The sequence below is a fragment of the Pyxicephalus adspersus genome, chromosome 4 (genome assembly GCF_032062135.1).
Source record: "Pyxicephalus adspersus chromosome 4, UCB_Pads_2.0, whole genome shotgun sequence".
Taxonomy (NCBI): domain Eukaryota; kingdom Metazoa; phylum Chordata; class Amphibia; order Anura; family Pyxicephalidae; genus Pyxicephalus; species Pyxicephalus adspersus.
The window spans coordinates 7,306,678-7,329,294 of NC_092861.1; the positions used below are offsets into that span (position 1 = coordinate 7,306,678).

The 22,617-nt window shown below is 44.9% G+C and overlaps 1 protein-coding gene across 4 annotated transcripts in view; it reads right to left on the reverse strand.

Moving 5' to 3' along the window:
- Window positions 1-22,384, reverse strand: part of DNMT3A (DNA methyltransferase 3 alpha) — a 124,322-nt gene extending 101,938 nt beyond the window's left edge. For 3 of the 4 annotated variants that reach the window (XM_072407306.1, XM_072407304.1, XM_072407302.1), the window contains exons 1-2: window positions 22,273-22,384; window positions 1,421-1,782 (exon numbers count right to left, since the gene is read on the reverse strand). In XM_072407306.1, coding sequence (XP_072263407.1) covers window positions 1,421-1,495 — 75 coding nt within the window. In that variant the 5' untranslated portion in view covers window positions 1,496-1,782; window positions 22,273-22,384. Of the gene's footprint in view, window positions 1-1,420; window positions 1,783-13,284; window positions 13,440-22,272 lie in introns of those variants that run through there. The other variant, XM_072407303.1, reaches the window with a different exon arrangement.
- Window positions 22,385-22,617: the final 233 nt, after the last annotated feature.

The following is a 22,617-nucleotide window of genomic DNA, read 5'->3' on the forward strand; positions in this document are numbered from 1 at the left end:
ACCCCACAATTCTATCTATATAGAGGAATCAGGACCTCCTTCCTCCTGCTGGTGACCCCTCTAGTGATGGTGACCCCACAATACTATCTATTTAGAAGAATCAGGACCTCCTTCCACCTACCGGTGACCCCTTCAGTGATGGTGACCCCACAATTCTATCTTTATGGAGGAATCAGGACCTCATTCCTCCTGCTGGTGACCCCTCTAGTGATGGTGACCGTACAATTCTATCTATATAGAGAATTCAGGACCTCCTTCCTCCTGCTGGTGATCCCTCTAGTGATTGTGATCCCACATTCTATCTATATAGAGGAATCAGGACCTCCTTCCTCTGGCTGGTGACTCCCCTAGTGATGGTGACCCCACAATTCTATCTATATAGAGGAATCAGGACCTCCTTCCTCCTGCTGGTGACCCCTCTAGTGTTGGTGACCCCACATTTCTTTCTATATAGGGGAATCAGAACCTCCTTCCTCCTCCTGGTGACCCCTTGGGTAATACACCCCACATCAGCATCCACATTGGTGAAACCAGGATGTTCTTTTTCGTGCTGAGGACCCTCTAGTGATGCACCCCACAGTTCTATCTATACAGGAGAATCAGGACCTACTTCCTCCTTTTCTGATTCTCTAGTGAAGCATCCCACAATTCTGTCTATATAGGGTATTCAGGATCCCTTACACTTGCTGGTGACCCATATACAATTCTATTTGTTGACAATAACTCAAACATATTGAAGTCAGGCATCTAGCATTTTTTTAATAAAGGAGAGCAGAACATGGATTCGAGTCCCTCACCCAAGATGCGGACTTAATAGAATAGTGACAAAACCACTCCAACCCCTTTTAATGGAATTCCCATCCCAAAATGGATTTCAGGCCATAAAACCTATTCCACATCAGGAAAAATAATTATGCACTTCAACCCGTATTCCCTAAAACTAGATCCAAACTGGATCCCATGGCCAACATTTTCCATTGGTGGAGCAGCCTACCGTCCATGAGATGATCCGTGTTGGGTTTCAGAAATGTCAGAAATCTCAACACAAAAAGCACCTGCAGAAGAAAACTTTGCCACCACTTTTATCCATTTCAATCATAGTTGGGGATCTTGGAGGTTCATTCACATTTTTGTGAAGGAACCTTTTCTTTCACAAGTCGTGAAATGCATCTTTGACCAGTTGTATAAAATATCCTCAACAGTTGGACTTCCCATGAAAATGCTGACTATACAGAATGAGCGTCATATATCTTACCACATTGAGAATCTTTCACTACAAGGCAGGAACTAGAACACAAAAACATTGGATGGCCTTCAAAAAAGTATGGAGGTAACGTCAGAGGATCTTTGAGGGCCTTGCCTTGACAACAAAGCCTGTAGACCACAACATGGAGGCTGCACCACCCAACATATCACTTACCTTGTGCGTTTGGAGAACTTCTGGCTCCGGGCTGGGGCTGCTGGTGTTGAGAATGGTGCCATTGGACGGCATCATTGGAAGTGTATCCCGTAAAAACCCAACGTCCTAGGGAGGAAGAAGAACTTGTATTCCAGGAATCGGACAACTAGGGAAGAGGGAAATCCTGTGGGGTAGATCACTTGCCCAGATGTAGGAGAATCCACAGGGAAATTTGCTTAAAATCCAGCGTAATGAAATCCAGATGTTGTGCAAGGATTTGAAGGTCTCTTCTAGAAAAAAAAAGCACCAGTTGGAAGTTGTGTATTGCGGTCTCTTGATGATTTATTTTTGTTTCAATTTTTGCAGATTTTTTCTCCTTTCTCCTAAACATAAAGAAGAAAAAAATAATCAACCAATCTGGAAATCCCCAATGACATTTCCTGAAAGAATATTAAGACAATCTACATGCAGGATTCTCCCCAGCCCCTTTTAGCCAGGCACACCGCCCGGCACTTTTTAGGAACCACTCTGCTGTTTTGGGTGTTACTGAAGAGATGGGTCACTGCCACCAGCCTACAATTTCTTACCACCTGGTTTAAAAAAATGTCTGTATATGAAACCAGTGTGTAGAGTCCTGAGCCATTTGATGTTGGTGTAGCCATATTAGGTCGTCATGTGACCTCTCAGTGCAAATCAGGTCTAACCAGAAACTTTGCCTCTGTGCAGGAACTTCCTCTAACAAATACCAGCCCTTGCTGCTCCCTCTCTTTGTGCAGGGTACCTGGTCTTATCTCCGCTTTGTACAGTGGATTTCTACAGGCAGCCTGTAGTAGGTGGAGCTAATAGGCCCATTCAACACCTCAATGATGCCACGGACACTTTTACAGGGTAATACCCGGACTTGCAAAAATTCAGTGCTTTGATGGTGGCCCTGTTAGCAGCATTCATTTCTTCCCTTTTTATATCAAATGCCCTATCATTATGAGATAAATATAATACCTGGTACTGGGGAGCATTTGACTTTCATGTGATGTTTCTTCTATGGTGCTTGGTGATTGGCCAATCAGGCCTACAGTCTTCGGAGGGCAAGGCTTCCTCTTCCCTTATAGTATAGTTTATAACTTACAGTAAAGACAAGTATAATCTTATCTAAAAATAAAGCTATATGTTTTCCCAATAAACATGCACTGCAGGATAAAGGATTCACAGAGCACAGGTGGTTTCCTTATAACAGACCATGGGGGTGGCTATCTGCTCTATATGGCTAAATGGCTTCATATGTCTAACTGAAACCTCAAAACAGAACCATCCTTGATTCCAAAGGATTAGTCACCCCCATCTGTGTATAAATCACACCTTGAGCTACAGAGCCTGTTAACACAAAGCTTTTTTTCAACTATAAATAGGCAAACAGAGAGCTGAAAAGAAAAATTAGTGCCACCCTAAAAAAGGGAATGACAAATACTAATTAAAAAATATTTCATAGTTTCTTGGATCATAAAAAAGAAAATGTTTTTTTCTTAGTCCCCTCTATGATAAATGTAAAAAAGATTCCACAGCAGGGCCTCTTTACATTTCTCCATGTTACGCCCCTGCATCCAGGCGTACACAGCAGCCGCATATCAGAGGAGGGGGCTTGGCGTTTTGCTTCGACATCTCACTTTCCACGGCTGTGATCTCACAAATAGATGTTATTTGGCTGTCACCGTCCCTGGGGGGTGTCAGTCCCAGGATTAGCTGAATATTTTCTCTGTGTCATTACATCTGTGTGTACAGACACGTCACAACCTGCTAAGTCACAGCTTCCATCATTAACTCCTTGTACCACTTAGTGCTGCGCCAGAGATGGCGGGAAAACCTGAGCCAGGGGATCGGCATGATTGGGAATGTAGGACACTGACCCCGGAGGTGATCATAAAAATAAAAGGAAAACTGAGAAGACAGCCAGGGAACCAGCATAACCAGAATTCCATTAAAGAGACCCTGTCACCAGACTTTAATATCAATCTTTGTATATTACATTTGTAAAAGCCTCCATTGTGTAGCCCTGAGAATGCTGCTGGGAGCCGCCTTCCATTAATCTAATAAACAGGAAATGGAGGGATATTCCCTTACTTCCTGTTCTGTACAATAGCTGTCTAATATGCAGCAATTATATACAGGAAGTGGTCTTATATACAGGAAGTGGGGGATATTCCTTCCTTATTGGTTCTTCCTGACATCTCATATTTCCTGCTTTGTCTGACATCTTTCTAATATAGAGGAAGTGGCGAGCTTTTCCCTTATTTCCTGTCTAATACCTGTCTAATGTACAGGAAGTAGGACATATTCCCTCATTTTTGGTTCTTCCTGGTGTCCAATACGTATAAAGTGGGGGAATATTCTCTTATTTCCTGTTCTATCTAATACCTGTCTAATATACAGGAAGTTGGGAGATATTCCCCCTTTTCCTGTTCTATCCAACATCCATCAAACATACAGGAAGTGGGACATATTCCCTCATTTTTGGTTCTTCCTGGTGTCCAATACGTAGGAAGTGGGGAGATGTTCTCTTATTTCCTGTTCTGTCTAACATCTAATATAGAGGAACTGGGGAAATATTCCTTTATTTCCTGCTCTGCCTGTTACATGGGTAAAAGGAAGTGGGAGATATTCCCTGTTCTGGTGTTGGTCTAACCTCGAGGTTGTGTTGTTTCTTCTTTGACATACCGGGGTCCTACATGGGGTCAATAAATCAATACAATACAATAGGACCCCGTGGGGACACCCCTGGAGCATTTTCTAAATTTCATTACACTATTTCCCCACTCCACAGCTTTGTTTCCCAGTTGTTGCCCTCCATGTAGAGAGAAATCTCATAATGCATGTTTGTGGTCGCTGTGGATAGAACACCGAACACCTGACCTGAGAACGGATGGAGGAAATGGTGATAAGAATTCATGTTTTATTCTCACTGCATCTCCTCTTCTGACCTCCATTACTATACAGCAACCTTTCTATACTTTTATAACATTGGGGGGGGGGCCTTCAAATAATGCTCAGATCTTCAGAGAACCTCTCCTATATTCACTATATTAAAAAACTAAACTTATAAACTACTATATAATATCCACAGCTCACACTACATAAAATTGGAGGTCAGTGGGAAGAATTCCTCTTAAGTTGCTGGCCAGTGGGAAGAATGTCACCCTTACAGATAGCCGGAAATATAATTGGTGTCACTTAAACTGACCTGAGAGGAGCAAACTGCTGATTGCTCAAGGAACCCCCAGCAACCTCAAATTTATATATGGATATATATTCTTCTCTTCTTCCCCCCCCCCCCACTATCTCTCCATTCTCTCTCTTCCTCATTCCTCCTCCCATCTCTCTTTGTTCCATTGTCTTTCCTTCCTTCTCCTCTTTCTCTCATCCATCTATCTTCTCCCCAGCCACATTTCACTTTACTCTCTCCCCTTTTTTGTTTCTTCTTCTCCCTTTTTCCTTTTCTCTGTTCTTTTTCCTACCCTCATCTATCTTTTCCCCTTTTTGTTCTCCCCCCATCTTTTATTTTCCATCTCTCCCTTCCTTTCCTATCCTTCCTCCCTTCCCTTCCTCCTCTTCATATCCTTCCTTTCCTTCTCTTCATTTCTTTCCTATCCTTCCTCCTCTTCCTATCCTTCCTTTCCTTCCTATCCTTCCTATTCTATCCCTCCTTTCCTTTCCTTTCGTCCTATCCTTCCTCTCCTTCCTTTCATTCCCTCCCTTCCTTCCTTTTTTTTCTCATACCATCATCTCTCCCCATTTTTCTTTTCTCCTCTCCCCTTCAATCTTATATTTCCCTCTCCACTTTTTTTTCTCCCCTTTTCTGTCTTTTGATCCCTTCCATCCCTCCATTCTCAGTCATTTTGTAACCTTTTCTTCCGATCCTAAAGCAGAACATTCTTTGGATTTGGATGGATTTTTTGGACATCCTGGATTTCCAATGCAAAGGAACCAGCAGGCACCGGAGTCTTCTTCCGGGTTCCTCTTAAGTCATAAGACCTTGCACTCCGCAGTCATAAGATTTGGTGACATTTCCTACTGAAAATGTAAATAAAGTGACAAACTCACTGTGCATGGCTGAGATTGGCACTTTTTTTACATTGTGGGAAAGCCCCTTGTGCGTATGCAGGGCATGGGGAAAAACAGGTCCACTTTAAGATGACCATTTATTGGTTATTCTGTCTATGGAGATCAGAGCAGCCCGGAAACAATCTTACTGCTGGGGTACCTATGACATACAAGAAGCCAAATTCTATCCATTATAGATTTAGATTCCTTTAGACGAAGAAAGGAATTTTGTGTTCAGTTCTGTAGACACAGCAAGAATTAAGATGAAGCCCCCCAGGTGTCACCGGCCTTATCACAAGATTTCCCACGTTCTGCCTCAGTGGCAATGATCACCAGACAAGTAGAGAGCATTAATGTTGTCAGTGGGGTAATAAAGACCTGGCAGGGGTTCCAAACGTTCTTATTCCAAATCTAAATATAACCAAATACACTTTAAATGCCGTAGAGAATAATGAAGCCACCAACCTGGTCCACCGGGATCAGCCTACAGCTAAAATACCCCCCTATATAAAGTACCCTTTTGTTTTCAGGGTTAGGGGTAAATTGTAAGGACAGGTTAGGGGTAAATGAAGGGTAAGGGTTGAGGGGTTGTGACACTTATTGCTTCCTTCCCTCTTTCCCAACCCACAGAATGGACAAGAGAAATGTCTTACCTGCTATGAGCAATCTGCAGGGGATCCACAGTGCACTGTGACCGTCACCATCCAATAATCCCCCCACCCCAGCCATGCTTTATATAAGGACCCCGCAGCTCCCCGGGCAGTGGGAGACCTCCTACTCTCCATCACGACATTGACCAGGAGACAGCTCATCGAGCACCACGTAAAAAACCCAGAGAAAGCCAGAGGGAGGAATGAGGAGAAAGCAGACGGCAACAACTCATCCCTTCCCTCCTACCGCCAACATGCTAATGCCTTCTCTTCTGCTAAAAATGTCTCATGAAAAGTTGGCCGCCTCCAACAAAATCACAAACAATAGTAAAAGTCAACTATTCTTTTTAAAGTAACTTTCCATAGCTAGAGATGGCTGCAGCACAGTTCTGCAAGGAGTACAGGAAAGGCTTCTTTACAGTAATAGTGGATTCAATCACAGTCATTGAGAACACATGCACCTGCAAGATTCTCCAGTTTGGTGAATGTCACATTCACTGCTTTATAAATGTGAACGATTTTTACCTTCCTCCTCCAGAATATAGCTTAGTAGAATCCTGGAATGTGCTGGGTGATGCGATGAATGAACACCGATGTGTATGCATGGGAGGCACTCTACATCATCCGAGTCAGGTCAAGCAAGTCCCAAACCCAGAAGAAGCCAACAATAGAACCTGCCTACACCTAACAAATATGGAGATATTGCTCCAATATCACTGTAGCAGTGTCACCATGCCTATAATGAACTTTAGGCATTAGGTCAAGTGGTTGTCTCTGGTTTGTCGTTTTGTGACCCGCCTGGTGCAATATTTACCCCAGATTTTTATGAAGCTGGGTGGGAAAAAGCTGTAGGTGGGTGGTAGCCGCTGTTTTATGACCCAACTTTTCAGTAACCACCCCAAAACAGCCAGGTGGTTATTAAAAAAGTGCTGGGTGGTGCACCCAGCTAAAAGGGTCTGGGGAGAACACTGTGGTGAATCACAGAATGACTCCGGGGGACTGCTGTACACTGCTGGAGTTCCACCTGAGCAATTATCTAGCACCTGCATGTAGCTTAACACCAGATAACAATCACACCCCCTTCCCTGACCTAAAATAACCTCCCTCCCCCTCTGCCAAATCCTTCTTACCAAGATATTAATGCCCCCCCCCTCATGTCTACATTTCGCAGCACCTGTGCAAGCAAGACCCATAGACCTAAATGGAGCAGGTAAAGGGGAAAAAGCTTTTTATTAAGAGAAACCCCCCCCCCCCATACAAGATTCCTCCAGGGCCCATAACAAACAAGCATTGTTTCATTCTGGCTTTTTAAACTTAATCTATGAAACATCAACTTTAACAATCATTTACAAAGCAATGAACAAGTTTCAAGAATCTCTCTTGAAACCCTTAAAGTGCCCTTCACCTTTTGTCTGGGTGCAATGAATACAGTTCATGGTGAATGCAGGCTGTAGCTTTAAAAGAACAACTAAGCAAGGTTAAATTTTGCAAAGGATTGTTGAAATTTCCATAAATACCAATAAAAAAATGGAGAGAGGTTCTTACCTCCCCCACTACTCATAAATAGGAGCATAAAGCATTATGACATGACTGCCACTGGGAACCAAAATTTGTAGTATTAGCTCTCATGGCAGCCTAAAAAGTTCTTTTAGGGTAACTTGATAATAATGAAAGCAATCCTGCCGTCATGGCCGCCTTTGACCACAAGAATGCTTGAATTTCTGTACTTCTTGAGGGTCAAAACCTTGGCAGAGAGTTCCTCAAAGAACAGCACTCCAGCCTTGCCATTGGGTGCCCAAGCCTTTAGGGTTGAAATTTGGGAGGTAGGTGGAGCATCTATTGTATCTCTGTACCTAGAAATACCATCTGGTATTAATCATTTCTTTGGAGGCACTATATAGGTAGATTCCGGTCCCTTCCACCAAATTACCTGCAACTGTAGAGTCACTTTAAAGACACTTCATCACTTTGTCTTTTTAAGTTAAGGTGACAAAGTCTCTCATTAACCCACCCAGCCACCCACTTATACCTTTCCTGGACTTCCCTGTTCTTCCCAGGAGTCAAATCCATTGTTGGATGGAAGAGGAGCTCACACAGAGTTGACAAGGTCATTTCCTCACTCATGGAATAGTGGTTGGACCTGTTAAGTGTCATCCTGAAAGAAGGCCACATGTCCCCCCGCCCTACATTCAGAAGAACCAGGGATTATGTGAGGGATCCGATAAAACTTTGGTGGAGAAGTGCAAAGATAAGTCAAAGAGGGTCACTGATGTTGGTTAAAAAGAGTTTCTGTCACTTAAAACTGAATTGCATCCAAAAACATTGGGGTATCATTGCATAGTCTACCACAAGAAGTGCCAAAAATGTCACCACCAATTGTATACCTTCCTTTGCTTGCTTGTGGGAGGTCTCCTAACATATCTTTATCTGTGTCAGCCATTCTCAAGCAGGGTTCCAGAGAACCCTAGGGATGCTTAGAGCAGCATTTCTTAACCAGGATCCTGTAGAACCCTAGAGTTCTTCCAGAGCAGTGTTTTTCAATCTGGGATCCAAAGAATCCTAGGGATCCTTTAGAGCAGTGTTTCTTAACCAGGATCCTGTAGAACCTTAGAGTGCTTCCAGAGCAGTGTTTCTTAACCAGGATTCTGCAAAACCCCAGAGGTCCTCCAGAGCAGTCTTTCTCAACCCGGATTCTGTAGAACCGTAGGGTTCCTACAGAAAAGTGTTTCCCAATCAGAGTTTCATAGAACCCTAGAATTCCTCCAGAGCAGCATTTCTCAACCAGGGATTCATGGAACCCTAGAGGTCATCCAGGGCAGTGTTTCTCAACCAGGATTCTGTAGAACTGTAGGGTTCCTACAGAAAAGTGTTTCCCAATCAGTGTTTTGTAGAACCCTAAAATTCCTCCAGAGCAGCATTTCTCAACCAGTGATTCATGGAACCCTAGAGGTCCTCCAGAGCAGCATTTCTCAACTAGGGTTATGTAGAACCCTGAAGTTCCTCCAGAACAGCGTTTTTCAACTAGTGTTTAGTGGAACCCTTAGGGTCCTCTAGTTCTGCGTTTACCAACCAGGTCTCCATAGAACCCTAGAATTTCTCTAAAACAGCATTTCTCAACCAGGGTTCTATGGAACCCTAGGGTTCCTCTAGAGAAGTTTTTCCCAACTAGATTTTTGTAGAACCCTAGAGTACCCCAGGACAGTGTTTCTCAACCAGAGTCTTGTAGAACCCTAAGGTTCCTACAGAGATTGTTAGGGGTCCTTGAGCTTAGGCTGACTGACCTTCTATCGGATTGTGCCTACAAAGTTCTGGGTCAATGCCAATTGTCAGAGCCATAAGAAGAAGATATCATGGCTCTTCTAAGCTGTCAGTAAAAGCAATCTGAACAACACTGTAGGGGGCTTTCACCCCACCAATAACTAGTTCATTTTAGCAGGAGTTCACTGGGATCCAAAATTAAAGGGGTCCTTTGGGAAAAGAAAACCTGATCTATACAATAAATCAATCCAACACATTTTTATAGATGATGAAACATTAATAGTAAAACAGATGTATTTTTCTTCTGCCTCAATGGAGGAGTCCAGACCCCCCTGTCACATTCTTCTCCCCACCCTGCAGGTTATTGTTTGCCTTGAAGAAGAATGCCATTGAGGTGCTTAATGGCTAACCAAGGGCAGCTTAGGTTACACACTTTTCACACCACCCAACCCCTTTCCTAGTTAATCATATCCTACAGGCAGAAGACAAGTCAAACTTCATTCCAGCCGTTGCGAAAGTCCCAGCGAGGCCATGCTGATTTCTGACTCTACATACACACACGTGTATATAAACACGCCATTCTGCAAATTACACAAACACGCCGTTCTGAAAGATATGTTTGCACATGGGGCTATAAAGGCGATATGTAAAGAATATAAAGAGACTCCACGGACCTGATTTATTAAAGTTCTCCAAAGCTGCAGAAGACAGACTATCATTGGACCCGGTTGTATGTCCCAATTTTAAGAAAAGTCCTTGGACTGGACTGGCTTCCCTCAAGCTTGGCCGGGCTCATGTAAGGGGCCTAGAAATATAAGATTCCTCCTTAGTTCAACTGTAGATGGCCAGATTGGGCGAATGTATTCTTAATGTAATAACTGTGCCCCAAACACATTTGACCCTGATATACGTGTATTTTGGAGCTTCTTTACCTGCCAAATGATTTATATTCCTTTCCATTCAGCCTTAAGGGCAAAGCCAGCCCATTGATATTACTTTTATCTGCTGGAGTTACGTACAGGCTACGTACACACTTGCAATGCTTCTGGTCCGATAATTGGCTCAGGGCCGATATCGGAGGGGAATCTGGCGTGTGTACAGCGCCCATTGTCCAACGTCCAAATGACCGCCATGATCCACGGACAATGGACTATGAACGATTGTAATGAAAGCGAAGAGGGAGAGCGCACAGCGGGGTGTCGCTCGGTCGTTCTCCTCTCTCTATAGAGCAGAACGGTGCTGTATGTACAGCACTTGTTCATGCATCATGCAGTCCTTAGTCATTGAAAGATCCTTTCCAACGACAATTATTGCACGTGTGTACCAAGCTCACCCTCAGACTGTGATTGAATGATAACGGACCCAAAAAGTTAAGTCACCATCCCAGACTGATTGGACAGCTAAGGACCAGCAGCAGACAGGTTATCTTCCCCCCCTCAGACTGTGATTAGATGATAATGGACCAGAAGAAGACATTTATTTTTATATTTACCATATTTACATATAAGTATATATATATAACTTCTATATAACTTCCCTATTTAATGTACAGCGCTGTGTAATATGTTGGCGCTATATAAATCCTGCTTAATATTATTAATAATAATAATAATAATAATATAACCGATATATATATTAATATAAAATATTTACCGTATATCGTATATAAATATATATATATATATATATATATATATATATATATATATATATATATTTATAGACATACATTAATATAAAATATATCTGAATCTATCAATATTTAAATATATCTGAATTGTTTATAAACAGTCCTCACTAGACCCAAACCTATATATACCTAATATGTTCTATCTCCAACAAGCGGGAATAGGTAAAGCTTAGATTATACACACAGCTGAATCAGTCATAGGACAGAGAGAAGAGAGATAAGTCACCCCCACAGCTTCCTGCTCCAATCATAACTGGACAGCAGCCTCCTGGGGGCCCTTATATTAAATAATTTTAAAAATAAAGATTTTCTGTGGATAAAAAAAAAAAATTAAAAACCATCAATAATAAAATTGACCCCAATTTGTGAATCTTGCGGTTGTTGTCTGGAGAAATGAACCACACTTTGCATGAGTCAGGGCCAATGTACACCACAAATTCAGCCAGATTGCATAAATGAGCAATGGAGATTATTTTTTATGCTGGGGGTTCCTTTAAGCGCAGCGACAACAACGCAGCAAAACCCTGCAGCTGCCGCAATGCTGTCATTACGTTTAACCCCTTCCCTGCTCCTTGGCTTCCACGCAAGCCGTGACGGCCGCCCTGGGAAAATATTTCAAATAAACCGGATTGTTTAGACTGAAGCCAGCAGCTGCTACGGAGCATATTATATACAGAGAGACGCAGAATCCAAGAATGACAAATGTTATTGATGGCAGCTCAGCGCCAGCCAATCAGAGTCCTTCTAATAAAAGGGAACGTGCGGGGTGTTTGGAGTCCGACAATTCCTCATTTCTGTATCGGGACATCTCATATATACACCTTGGTGGCTCCTCCTTTGGACATTTGTTCTCCAATTCTAATTGCTTATTTTTGAGCTTGGGGCGTGGTTCTTGGACGTAGCTTTGCCCGCCTCTGAGGAGCAAGCGGCTTCTATTCACTTGAATAGGGACATGAGCTGCAGCTGAACGGTTGTGAATAGAGGACCAGGTGATGACCCAACCACAACCGCACGGCACAACGCTCATCAATCACTATAAAGCCTCCCCCTGAGGTCACCCTTGGAGGTCCCGACTAAAACTGTGCCTGAGACATTCATCTTGGGCAAATATAGGGGCTCCATGAAGCTAACCACACTGGTTATGTCGGCATGTCTAAAATAGACCTCGGAATTTCTCGAACTGTGGAGTGCACCCAACAGTTTACCAATTCACTGATACCAGTGGTAAAGATGGCGCCACAGTGCACGGTACATCCCCGAGAACAAAGCCTTCCCCAAGTCTTATGAATGGAGGTTTTGAACTTCTCCTGGATGTGGAAAGGGGCAAACCATGGCATGGGTAATGAAAAGCTAGGGGTCACATAGCTATGGCAGATGATGTGACTGCTATGGGGCCCCAAAACTATGTTCTGAACCATCCCAGCAAACAAGGTCAACTTACATGCTTTAGGGGGCCCCAAATGTGACCCCATCAGAGGCTGCAGACGTATTACCAGAGATGGGTAGAAGTTGTAGGCATGGAGGAGGACACGCTACACACGTTTCATTCATTCAATGCCTGGTGACTGGACCCCAAAAAGAGATACGTTATGTGGATGGGTGAATAATAAATACAACTACTGAGCTAAAACTAACATCAGGATAAGCCGTCTGCAGGCTGTCTCATCTGAGTGACAGCACTTTAGCAGTACAAATTACACTGAGTGCAAGAAAATGTAAACAGAACCCTTTCAACTGCTGAGCTAAAACCAACATCAGTATAAGCTGTCAACACATTGTCTTGTTTAACAGCGCTCTGGTCACAGGATTTACTGATAGAAAGAAATAATGAGGGGCAACCTCTGTGTGCGATTACAAGAAGCTGGCAGAGCACCATTTGTACCCAGCAAACATTGCCAACCCCATTGGGCATGTCAGAAAAAAAAACAATAAAAGCAACAAAAATGATAAAAAACAACAAAAACAACAAAACAACATAAAAAGGACGATAGGATTAAACACCACTATAAATAGATTTATATATATAAATGTAAAGAATGCCATCACCATATTTACACCATAAGAAATGACCAGCAGCCCCTTTAAATCCAGATCAGCATTCACCGACTTTTCACAGGTGAAATAAATAATATTAATAGATCCCAGTGATCCGTCACCTGCCAGTGTCACACACCACTCTCCTGGGATCAACTTACTCTGTGGAAGTCTCATCAAGCACCATCCATGGTAAATGTCCCTCCAATGCCCCTTCCCTCCACCAGGCCCTGCAGCAACACAAGGACGAAGATTGGACTGTGGCTGTCCCTTTAACAGGAGACAAGTTCACAGAGAGTCACTTCCTGTATTGCTGGCCCTCTCCTCTCCCTCCCTCTCTTTTCTTTTTCTTCTCCCTCCCTCCCCTTTCTCTCTTCCTACAACTCTTTTTATGTCTCTTTTTCTCTCTCTCTCCTCCCCCTTCTCTTCTCCTCTCCTACACTCCTTATTTTCCCCTTCTCTCCAGTCTTCCCCTCTTCTCTTTTCCTGCTTTTCACCTCTCCTCTCCACTCCTCTCTCCCCTCTTTCCCCTTTTTCCTCTCACAATCTCTCTCTCTCTCTTTGGCCCTCTTCTCTCCTCCTCTCCTATCCCTTTCTCTCTCTCTTTACCCTTTTTCCTCTCACCTCTTCCTCCTTTTTCTCTTTTCCCTTTCTCCCTCTCTTCTCTCCTCCTTTCATCTCTCCCTCCCTACTTTTTCACCTTTTCCCTCACATGTCCTCTCTCTTTCTCTTCTCACCTCCTCTTCTCTCTCCCTTTTCCCTCTCACTTTCCCTGTCTCATGCCCCCTCCCTCCTTCTAACTTTTCCCCCCTATTCTTTCCTCTCCTGGTCTCTTCCTCTTTTCTCCTCCTCTCCCCTCTTACCCATTTTTCTTCTCTTCTCCTCACCTCTCTTTCTCTCTCCCTCTTTTTTTCTCCTTTACTCCCTTTTTCATCTCTTCTCCACTCCTTTTTCCCCCTCTTCTCTCCTCTTTTTTCCTTCTATTCTCTCCTACCTTTTACCTCTCTTCTCTCCTCCCTTTCCCCCTTTTTCTCCCCTTCCTTTTCTCTCTTTTCCTTTTCTTTGCTCCTCCTTTCTTCTACTTCCTTCTCCTTTCTCCTCTCTTCTACTCCCTTTCTCTCACTTCTTTCCTCTCTTTTCCCTGTATTCTCTTCTCCCTTTTCCCTCGTTTCTCTCCTCCCTTTTCTCTCTCTTCTCTCCTCCCTTTCCCGCGCTTCTCTCCTCCCTTTCCCGCTCTTCTCTCATCCCGTTTCCCTCTTTTCTCTCCTCCCTTTCGACCTCCCATCTCCTCTCTTTTCCCTCACTTCTCTCTTCTCTTTCCCCCTCTTCTCTCCTCCCTTTTCCCTCTCTTCTCTCCTCCCTTTCCCCCTCTTCTCTCCTCCCTTTCTACCTATCATCTCCTCCCTTTTCCCTCTCTTCTCTCCTCCCTTTCCCCCTCTTCTCTCCTCCCTTTCTACCTATCATCTCCTCCCTTTTCCCTCACTTCTCTCTTCTCTTTCCCCCTCTTCTCTCCTTCTTTCTCCCTTCCTTCTCTCTTCCCTTTTCCTTTTCTTTGCTCCTTCTTTCTTCTACCCCCTTTTTCCACTCTTTTCTCCTCCCTTTTCCCTCTATTCTCTCCTCTCTTTCCCCCTCTTCTCTCCTTTCTTTTCCCTCTCTTCTCTCCTCCATTTTCCCTATCTTCTCTCCTCCTTTTCCCTCTCTTCTCTCCTCCCTTTCACCCTCTTCTCTCCTCCCTTTTCACTCTCTTCTCTCCTCCCTTTCACCCTCTTCTCTTCTCCCTTTCCCCACCTTCTCTCCTCCTCTCCCTCCTTCCCCTTATCCTCATTTTTTCTTCTCCTCTCTTCTTTTTCTCCACTACCACACACTTTTCTCCTCTTCTTCGTTCCTCTTCCTTCTCTTCCTTCCCTCTCCTTTCTCTTCCTCCTCTTCTCTCTGCTTCTCTAGAACCCTCCAGGACTCAGGTGATCAGATTCTGCAGGCTATAATAACAGATTTATCTGAATAGGAGGATCAGAAAGTCCCGGACCTCCCGAACCATTTTGTAATACAAACAAGCAAAAGGTGAATCTCCCCCGCAGGGAAACAAATGCGATAATACCCTGCCAGGGGCTCTAACTCTCCTCCACCTAAAACTAAAAACCAAAATCTTCATCTGGGGTTCATCTTCCAGGCTGAACTACAAGGACATAAACCAGCATGGTTCCCAATTCTACCCCTGCCAGAATTCCCCATGTGACCAGACCCCCACTTCTTCACCTGTGACACCCTGTGTAATAAAGTATGACAGGGTGTCACCAAGACAGGAAGTAAGGGCCCATTTCCTGAATGGCAGTTGTAACCGCCATGAATGCACATTGTAGGCACACTTGGGAATTGATGAGAGACCGCCCCAGGAATGCGGGGTCACACCTGGAATTTTTCCCTCCCTGGTTGCGTTTTGGGTGGGGTCTGTTTGTACAAATTCCGACCCCTCTCGTGCCAGTTCTGAGACAATACAACAAGAACAAACCACAGACAATGATCAGACACGTCCCACGACACGCACAGATAGTACAATACCAACCCATGAAGATGAATACAAGACCAGCCAGTCAGCCGCCTCCTCTGTTTTCAAAGAGAGCTCCACAAAGCCGGCACCACATTTTCTCTATTGCCTGCAATATGGCAGCTGGACAGCAGAGGGCACCCTGCAGAGATCCATAGCACCCCAATAATGTCTCACTTAGTCTTCATTAGGTGTGGCCTTTTCAGGCATTGGGGTGCTTTTCCTCCTATTGACATCAATGATGGGGCACTATTTTCCCCAGAACACCACGATGGGGTAATATGCGCCCCCTACTGATGTCAGTAATGGGGCATTATTCCATGCATTTACACAAAAATGGGGCCCTAATTCTCCTAGTGACCCCATTGACACCATTCTTCCTCCAATGATGGAAATTGGTTGTGATTGGTCGGAAGTTGATATTACTTTATATGCCCCAGCCCCCAAAGAGCCCCAGATAGCAGTAAACACCTGACAGGGGTTCCAGAATGTCCCCACTCTACCCAACACCAAGAAAGTTGGAGAAACAACTTGTAAGCAATGGTGTCACACAGAGGTCACCCTTTGAAAACTCTGCCATGTTCTTAAATGTCGCCTTTTTGAAAAAAAAAAGGCTTTTTCTACGAAAATGTTTTTACGACTGATAGTATGTGACTGTTGTACCCAGCCTGCCGGAAGCGGAGAGATAGGTGCCGTGCTGTGGCCAGGTGTTGGAGCCTCATAAATCTCTCCGTTATCTTTACAGCACCCGATAAGGGCAGGTGCCATCTGGGAACCACAGCCAAAGCCCTTTCACTGCACCAATCATTGCATACAGAGGGGCGCCAGGGGTAAGGATGAGCGCAGAGATTTGAGCAAATATATTCATGAATTTGCATATTGTAACTCTGAGGGTTAGTAGGATAGAACATATGGGAAATCCAAAATTTTACAGTTGTCATCGAACCAGGAAGTGAAGCAGAATCTTTTAATGGGGACACTTGGTCAGGTGATCTACAAGAGCACCAAAAAGTTTATCAGTTGGTGCTGCCACTGCTTTTAGCGCCCCCTGTGGTCAGATGAGGAACTGCAGTGCAGTCCTTAAGTAACCCCTTCTTCTATTCCCTATTGGGACATTTTTTATTCATAAAGCGGCAGCAAACCTAACATGACATTCCAATGAAGGGGAACTTATGGATAATCAATATAGTAAGTGCTGAGGTTAGCGGGAACGAGGGAGCCAGCTGTTTATGTTACGGAGAGCAGAAGGCGACTGCCAGACACAGATAAACGAGAGGAAATGCAGAACGTGCGTTCATTTCCTACAACAGCAAAGCTCAGCCAATCTTTAGGCCGGGAGCTAATGACATCACCAAGGCATTCAGGAGGCCTCATAATCTCTCCATGTGGTGATAAAGTGGTTTAGTGTTCTCCTAACTTCTACACACTACATTGTGGGCCACCAGAACCCCAAAGGGGGGTACTAACAACAAACTTATTGGATGTACAGGATCTCAAGTGTGACCCATAAAACCAAAGGGACAGTGGGCATGCTGCAGGAGATGGTCAGAGACAGTGAGCATGCTACAGGAGAAGCTCAGAGACAGTGGGCATGCTACAGGAGATTATCAGGGACAGTGAGTAGGCTGCAGGAGACAAGGAACATAGTACAGATGATGGTCAGGGACAGTAGCAATGCTGCAGGTGATGGTCAGGGATATCAAACATCAAAGAAGGTGGGAAGAGATCCTGGACATGCTACAGGAGACAACAGATGTACTACAGAACTTGATCAGAGACAATGGGCATTCTACAGGAGATAGTCCGAGACCACAGACATAGTACAGAAGAAGGTCAGAGCTAGTGGGCATGCTGCAGAAGATAGAGATGTCAGCCATACCACAGAAGAAGGTCCTAGATAGTGGGCATGCTGCAGGAGATGGTCAGAGACAATGGGCATTCTACAGGAGACAACAGACATAGTACAGAAGATGGTCAGAGACAGTGGGTACGCTACAGAAGATGGTCTGAAATATCAAACATAGCACAGAAGATAGTCAGATATGATGGACATGCTACCAGAGATGAGGGACACACCACAGAAGGCGGTCAGAGATACTGGGCATGCTACAAGAGACATCAGACATGCTATAGAACCTGATCAAAGATAACAGGCATTCTTCAGGTTACAATGGAGGATGGTTAGAGACAGAGGACATTCTAAAGACGAATAACAGAGAATGTGGATATGCTACAAGAGATCATGGACACACCACAGAGAATGGTCAGAGACATTGGACATCCTACAGGAGACAACAGACAATCTAAAGAACTTCATCGGAGAGAATGGGCATTCTACTGGTGACAAATACGGAAGATGGCCATAGATAGTAAACAACGGTCATCTACAGAAGATGGTCAAAGAGGTCAAACATACCACAGAAGATGGTCAGAGATGTTGGACATGCTAGAGTAGCCTATGGGCATACCACAGAAGGTGGTCGTAGACATTGCGCATGTTACAAAAGACAACAGAAACACTGCAGAAGATTGCAACAACAATTGTGACAATTAACATACTGAAGAAGATGGTCAGAGATCCCGGACATGCTACAGGAGACAACAGACATACTATAGAACTTGATCAGAGACAACAGGCATTCTACTGGTCACACTGGACAAACTATAGAAGATGGTCAGAGACATTGCTCATGCTACATCGTCATCATCGTCATATTATAGAAGATGGTCAGAGACATTGCTCATGCTACATCGTCATATTAAAGAAGATGGTCAGAGACATTTAGCATACTACATCAGGCTAACTGTTGAAGATGAACAACAACAATGAGTATGCTACAGGTGACCATGGACATAATGAAGAAGATGGTCAGAGACATGGTCAGAGTCAGAGTGGGCATGTTACAGGAGACAATGGCCATTGTACAGAAGACAGTTGGGGCATTGGGAATTCTACAGGTGACCATGGTTGTAATATCAAAGATGGTCTAAGGCATTGGACATGTTAGTCTACAGAAGATGGCCGGAGACATTGGGCACCAGGGGCGGAGATGGGCAGGTGCAAACTGTGCCTCTTCAGCCAAAAGAGGTCCCGACAGGTGCCCCGAGTCAGTTCTTTAGAGGGGCCCGCTGTTGGCTACACCACTGTTGGGCACGCTACAGTAAATGATGGACATTCTAGTGATGATAGTCATAGTCCATAGAGTACACACTACAGGGGGAGCACAGGGTTGGGGTTTCCATCTCTTCTAAAGGATTCCCACCCCCACCCACCCCTCTGGCCCGCCTCTAGTTCTCGGTGTCGTGTCATACGAGAAGGCTCAGTAGCAGAATGAATACAAGAGAAACATTTTGCGCTGGAGGAGGTAACATATATTAGGTGACGTTTGATGGACGCATATGACCTTTGATGGTTGAGCCTCCTAGCCATGGGGGTGACCATAAGGAGGAGTTTCACATGGAGGGGCCCCATGTTTTATAGTTCTACCCCCTGGAGGGTTCTTTTAGGTCAGGGGAGGGGTAAGTATGTAAAAGAGATGCAAATCCATGACTCAGCTGACCCAAAACAATGCACTCCCCATGTGTGCCCCATCTCAGGCTGGGTCTGAAGTGGCTCCCTCTAGTGGCTAAAATACAAATCTGCATAATTCATACAATATTATACAGAAGGTTGTAAGAAAAGTCACATCAGAGAAATCAGAGCATTGTGTGCAATTGCTAGTCTTTTGCCTATACCAGGAACAATGCTTTAATACTTTTTCCGTTCCCTCCAAAAAATGAGGCGTTGGGATTGGCCGTTTCCTCATGAGCTGCATTCACATGTCGCGTGTTCTCCCCGGCACTTTGCTGCAACCGCACAAATCTGTTTCCACATCAAATATTTACCAATGATCAATGATTGGCCAGGAGCCGCACACAATACACAGGCTGTGCCATGTAAATCCTCATTGAAAAGCCCGGCCTCCTCTCTGTGCCTAGGGCCAAGTGTACTGGAGGGGACAGAGGGGCCACCAATATGCCACATAATGCCGAGTGCCGGCGGCTGCCTCTGATGCCGGATCACCATGACGGTTCCAGCTGATGGATCAGCATGACAGTCAACAGAGATCATTTGACCACTGATTGGCTGCTTCTATAATTTTACACTTACAGCTCCACTTGAAATAAATGACAAATATTCAGAAAATATGAAACAGCAAAGAAAGGAAAGACCTCAAAATAAACAACTTTTTGAAGGATCTGAGTTTTTTCCCACATTTTGTAGTTTGCAAGGTCAATGTTATACAAAAACCAAGCACTCCCCTCCTGGTCAACATCTTGTATCACAGGTTACAGAGTAATAGAGCCAAGCTGCTGAGAGCGCCCTCTAGCTGCCAATCTACATTTTACTGCAATTCACAAAATTAAAAAACAAATGGGACAGAAAAATTTTAAAAACATGGACGCCATAACAACAAGTTAAAAAAACGAGTCTGTAATGACCCCAAATATCTGTTCTCAGGTTAAGTAAAGTTCCCTTTAAGGCATGTGAGGGGCTGTGCTTGGGGATTGGGTTAGGGATTTAGGGGTGGAGTTAGGGATTTAGAGGCTGAGTGATTGGTTTATGGATAGGGTGATAGGTTTATAAACTGGATTAGGGATTTAGGGGTGGAGTTAAATATTTAGAGGCTGGTTTAGATATTTAGGGGTGGAGTTAGGAATTTGGAGGCTGGGTTAGGGATTTAGGGGCGGGGTTAGATGTTTAGAGGCTGGGCTATGGATTTAAAGGTGGGATTATGAATTGAGGGGCGGGGTTTGTGTTGAAGATTCCTACTTGGCATAAAATCTTCAACACAATACAAAAACTTTATTGACCACAAGAGGACATGAACACTATTAGGGAGATGGCCCTGGGGATGGAAACATAGGACGTTCCTCTCACAATATAATTGGCAGATGAGCAGGTTTGGGTAATGGCATTGCCACATAAAACCCTAGAGCATTTTTTTGTGTCTCGTTATGTATATTTTCATATTCCAAGAAACAGGAAGTTAGAGGAAATCTATTCCGATTGGATCCTGTGTACCTGTAAACTGATTGGTTGGTGACCTGGAAATGGGCATCACTGACCCCAAAATCCTAATTTTTTGTACCCTTGGAGGTTTTTTTAAGTCCCGCTGGGGTCTGGATTCTAATATGGGGGGGATATGCAAATATTGACTTTTCAGGAGAAGTCATGGGTTAGCTCCTCCCCTTCTGTAACTTGTGATTGGATGATGGCGGATGGGGTAATTAGAGAAGGCCTGCATCGGCACAGAGCCCTTCTTGTGACTTCCAGGAGGAAATAATCTACCTTGTGGGGTTGTCCTACCTGCTGTGTTGAAATCCTGGCCTGCTTTAACCCTTCCTAACTTACCTAGGCCCAAACCCCCTCCTCTCCTAAACGTAACCCTTTCCTACCCCATGCCTAACCTTAAATGACCCTTCTGGGTGCCCAACTCCAACCCCCTGCACCTTCCTGGTGTTAATTTTACCCCAACCTACCCCAGCACTAAGTCCCCATTGTTACTGTTGTGGGTCCTTTCCATGGTCAGATGGCTATTTATTTAGAGCATTGGGGTGAATTAAGCCCCAGGAGACCCCAAATCCCAGTTTTTTATTCCGGAATCACGGGGAGAATTGAGGGCGCTGAACATTCAGCTTCAGGAAAGGACAGCGGAACACCAAATGGAGGAATAAGACAGCGGGGGGTGAATCCGGCGCCCAAATGTCACCGAAAACATTCACTTCTTTCCGCCTGGCAATAGTGAACGTAGAAGGGGGAGGGGTGACCGGTCAGGCCTGGATTTGGGAACAGCGTCACATTGCAGCTCCGGGGCCTACAATGGCGAGCATAACAGTACGGGAAGATAGAAACCGGTTGGGGGGGATGGGGGTGGTGGGGTCAGAATTTAAACGGAGGGATATTAACCCCCTGCCTGCCACCAGATCATGCCAAAGGGGGGTAGCAGCAAACCTCCCCCTTGTCCCTGGTCAGGGCACCAGGAGGGGTAAATGAGGACGATGTGAGGACAGATTATCAAGATTATAGCCCCCCCCCAAGGAGGAAATATGAGGGCCACACACTAGGTTTATGTACAATATTACCCAGGATGGGGGGGGGTCACCCCATATAACCCCCAGCTACAGGTGGTACAGATCACATCCCACAGTGCCATCTATGGGGGCCCCTACACTGCTATATTTAGGGGCCCCCACACTAGCACACCTGGGGGGGCAATACTATCCCTGGTGGGCCACACACTGCCAGGATGCCCCACACCCCATATTGCCATCTCTGGGGTGCCCACACTGCCCTTTTTAGGGTCCCCCCAGCTCCTGGAAAAAGTGTCATTGTGCCAGGAAAGGGTTACCAGCTTGGCACAGACAATGCCCAGTGCCAGGCCTGAAGGGCAGACATGGAAGAGAATGAGGATGGCACAACACTGAGGAGCCCCAGCACTGCCCATCACAGTGCCCACTGACAGCTCTGCATGGAAGGTGAAGAAGGGGGTGTGGGATCTGCATGCATGGCGCCCGCATATACAGTAGCGCAGTACAAGACATGGCAGATTCTACTACTTACCCCGGGCAGGTGATCAGTGCTGGATGGGGGGTCCCTCCTTCTCCTCCTGTGTCCCCCTCACTGCTGTCTGCGATCCCCCCGGCTGCTGCTACACCGCCTCCTCCTCCGATCAGTGCTGCAGCCACAGCCGACTCTGCACTGCTCGGTCCTAGAGCCTGCACTGTATGCACTGATATCTGTCTGTGTATGGGTCCTAGAGCCTGCACTGTATACACTGATATCTGTCTGTGTATGGGTCCTAGAGCCTGCACTGTATGCACTGATATCTGTCTGTCTGTGGGTCCTAGAGCCTGCACTGTATACACTGATATCTGTCTGTGTATGGGTCCTAGAGCCTGCACTGTA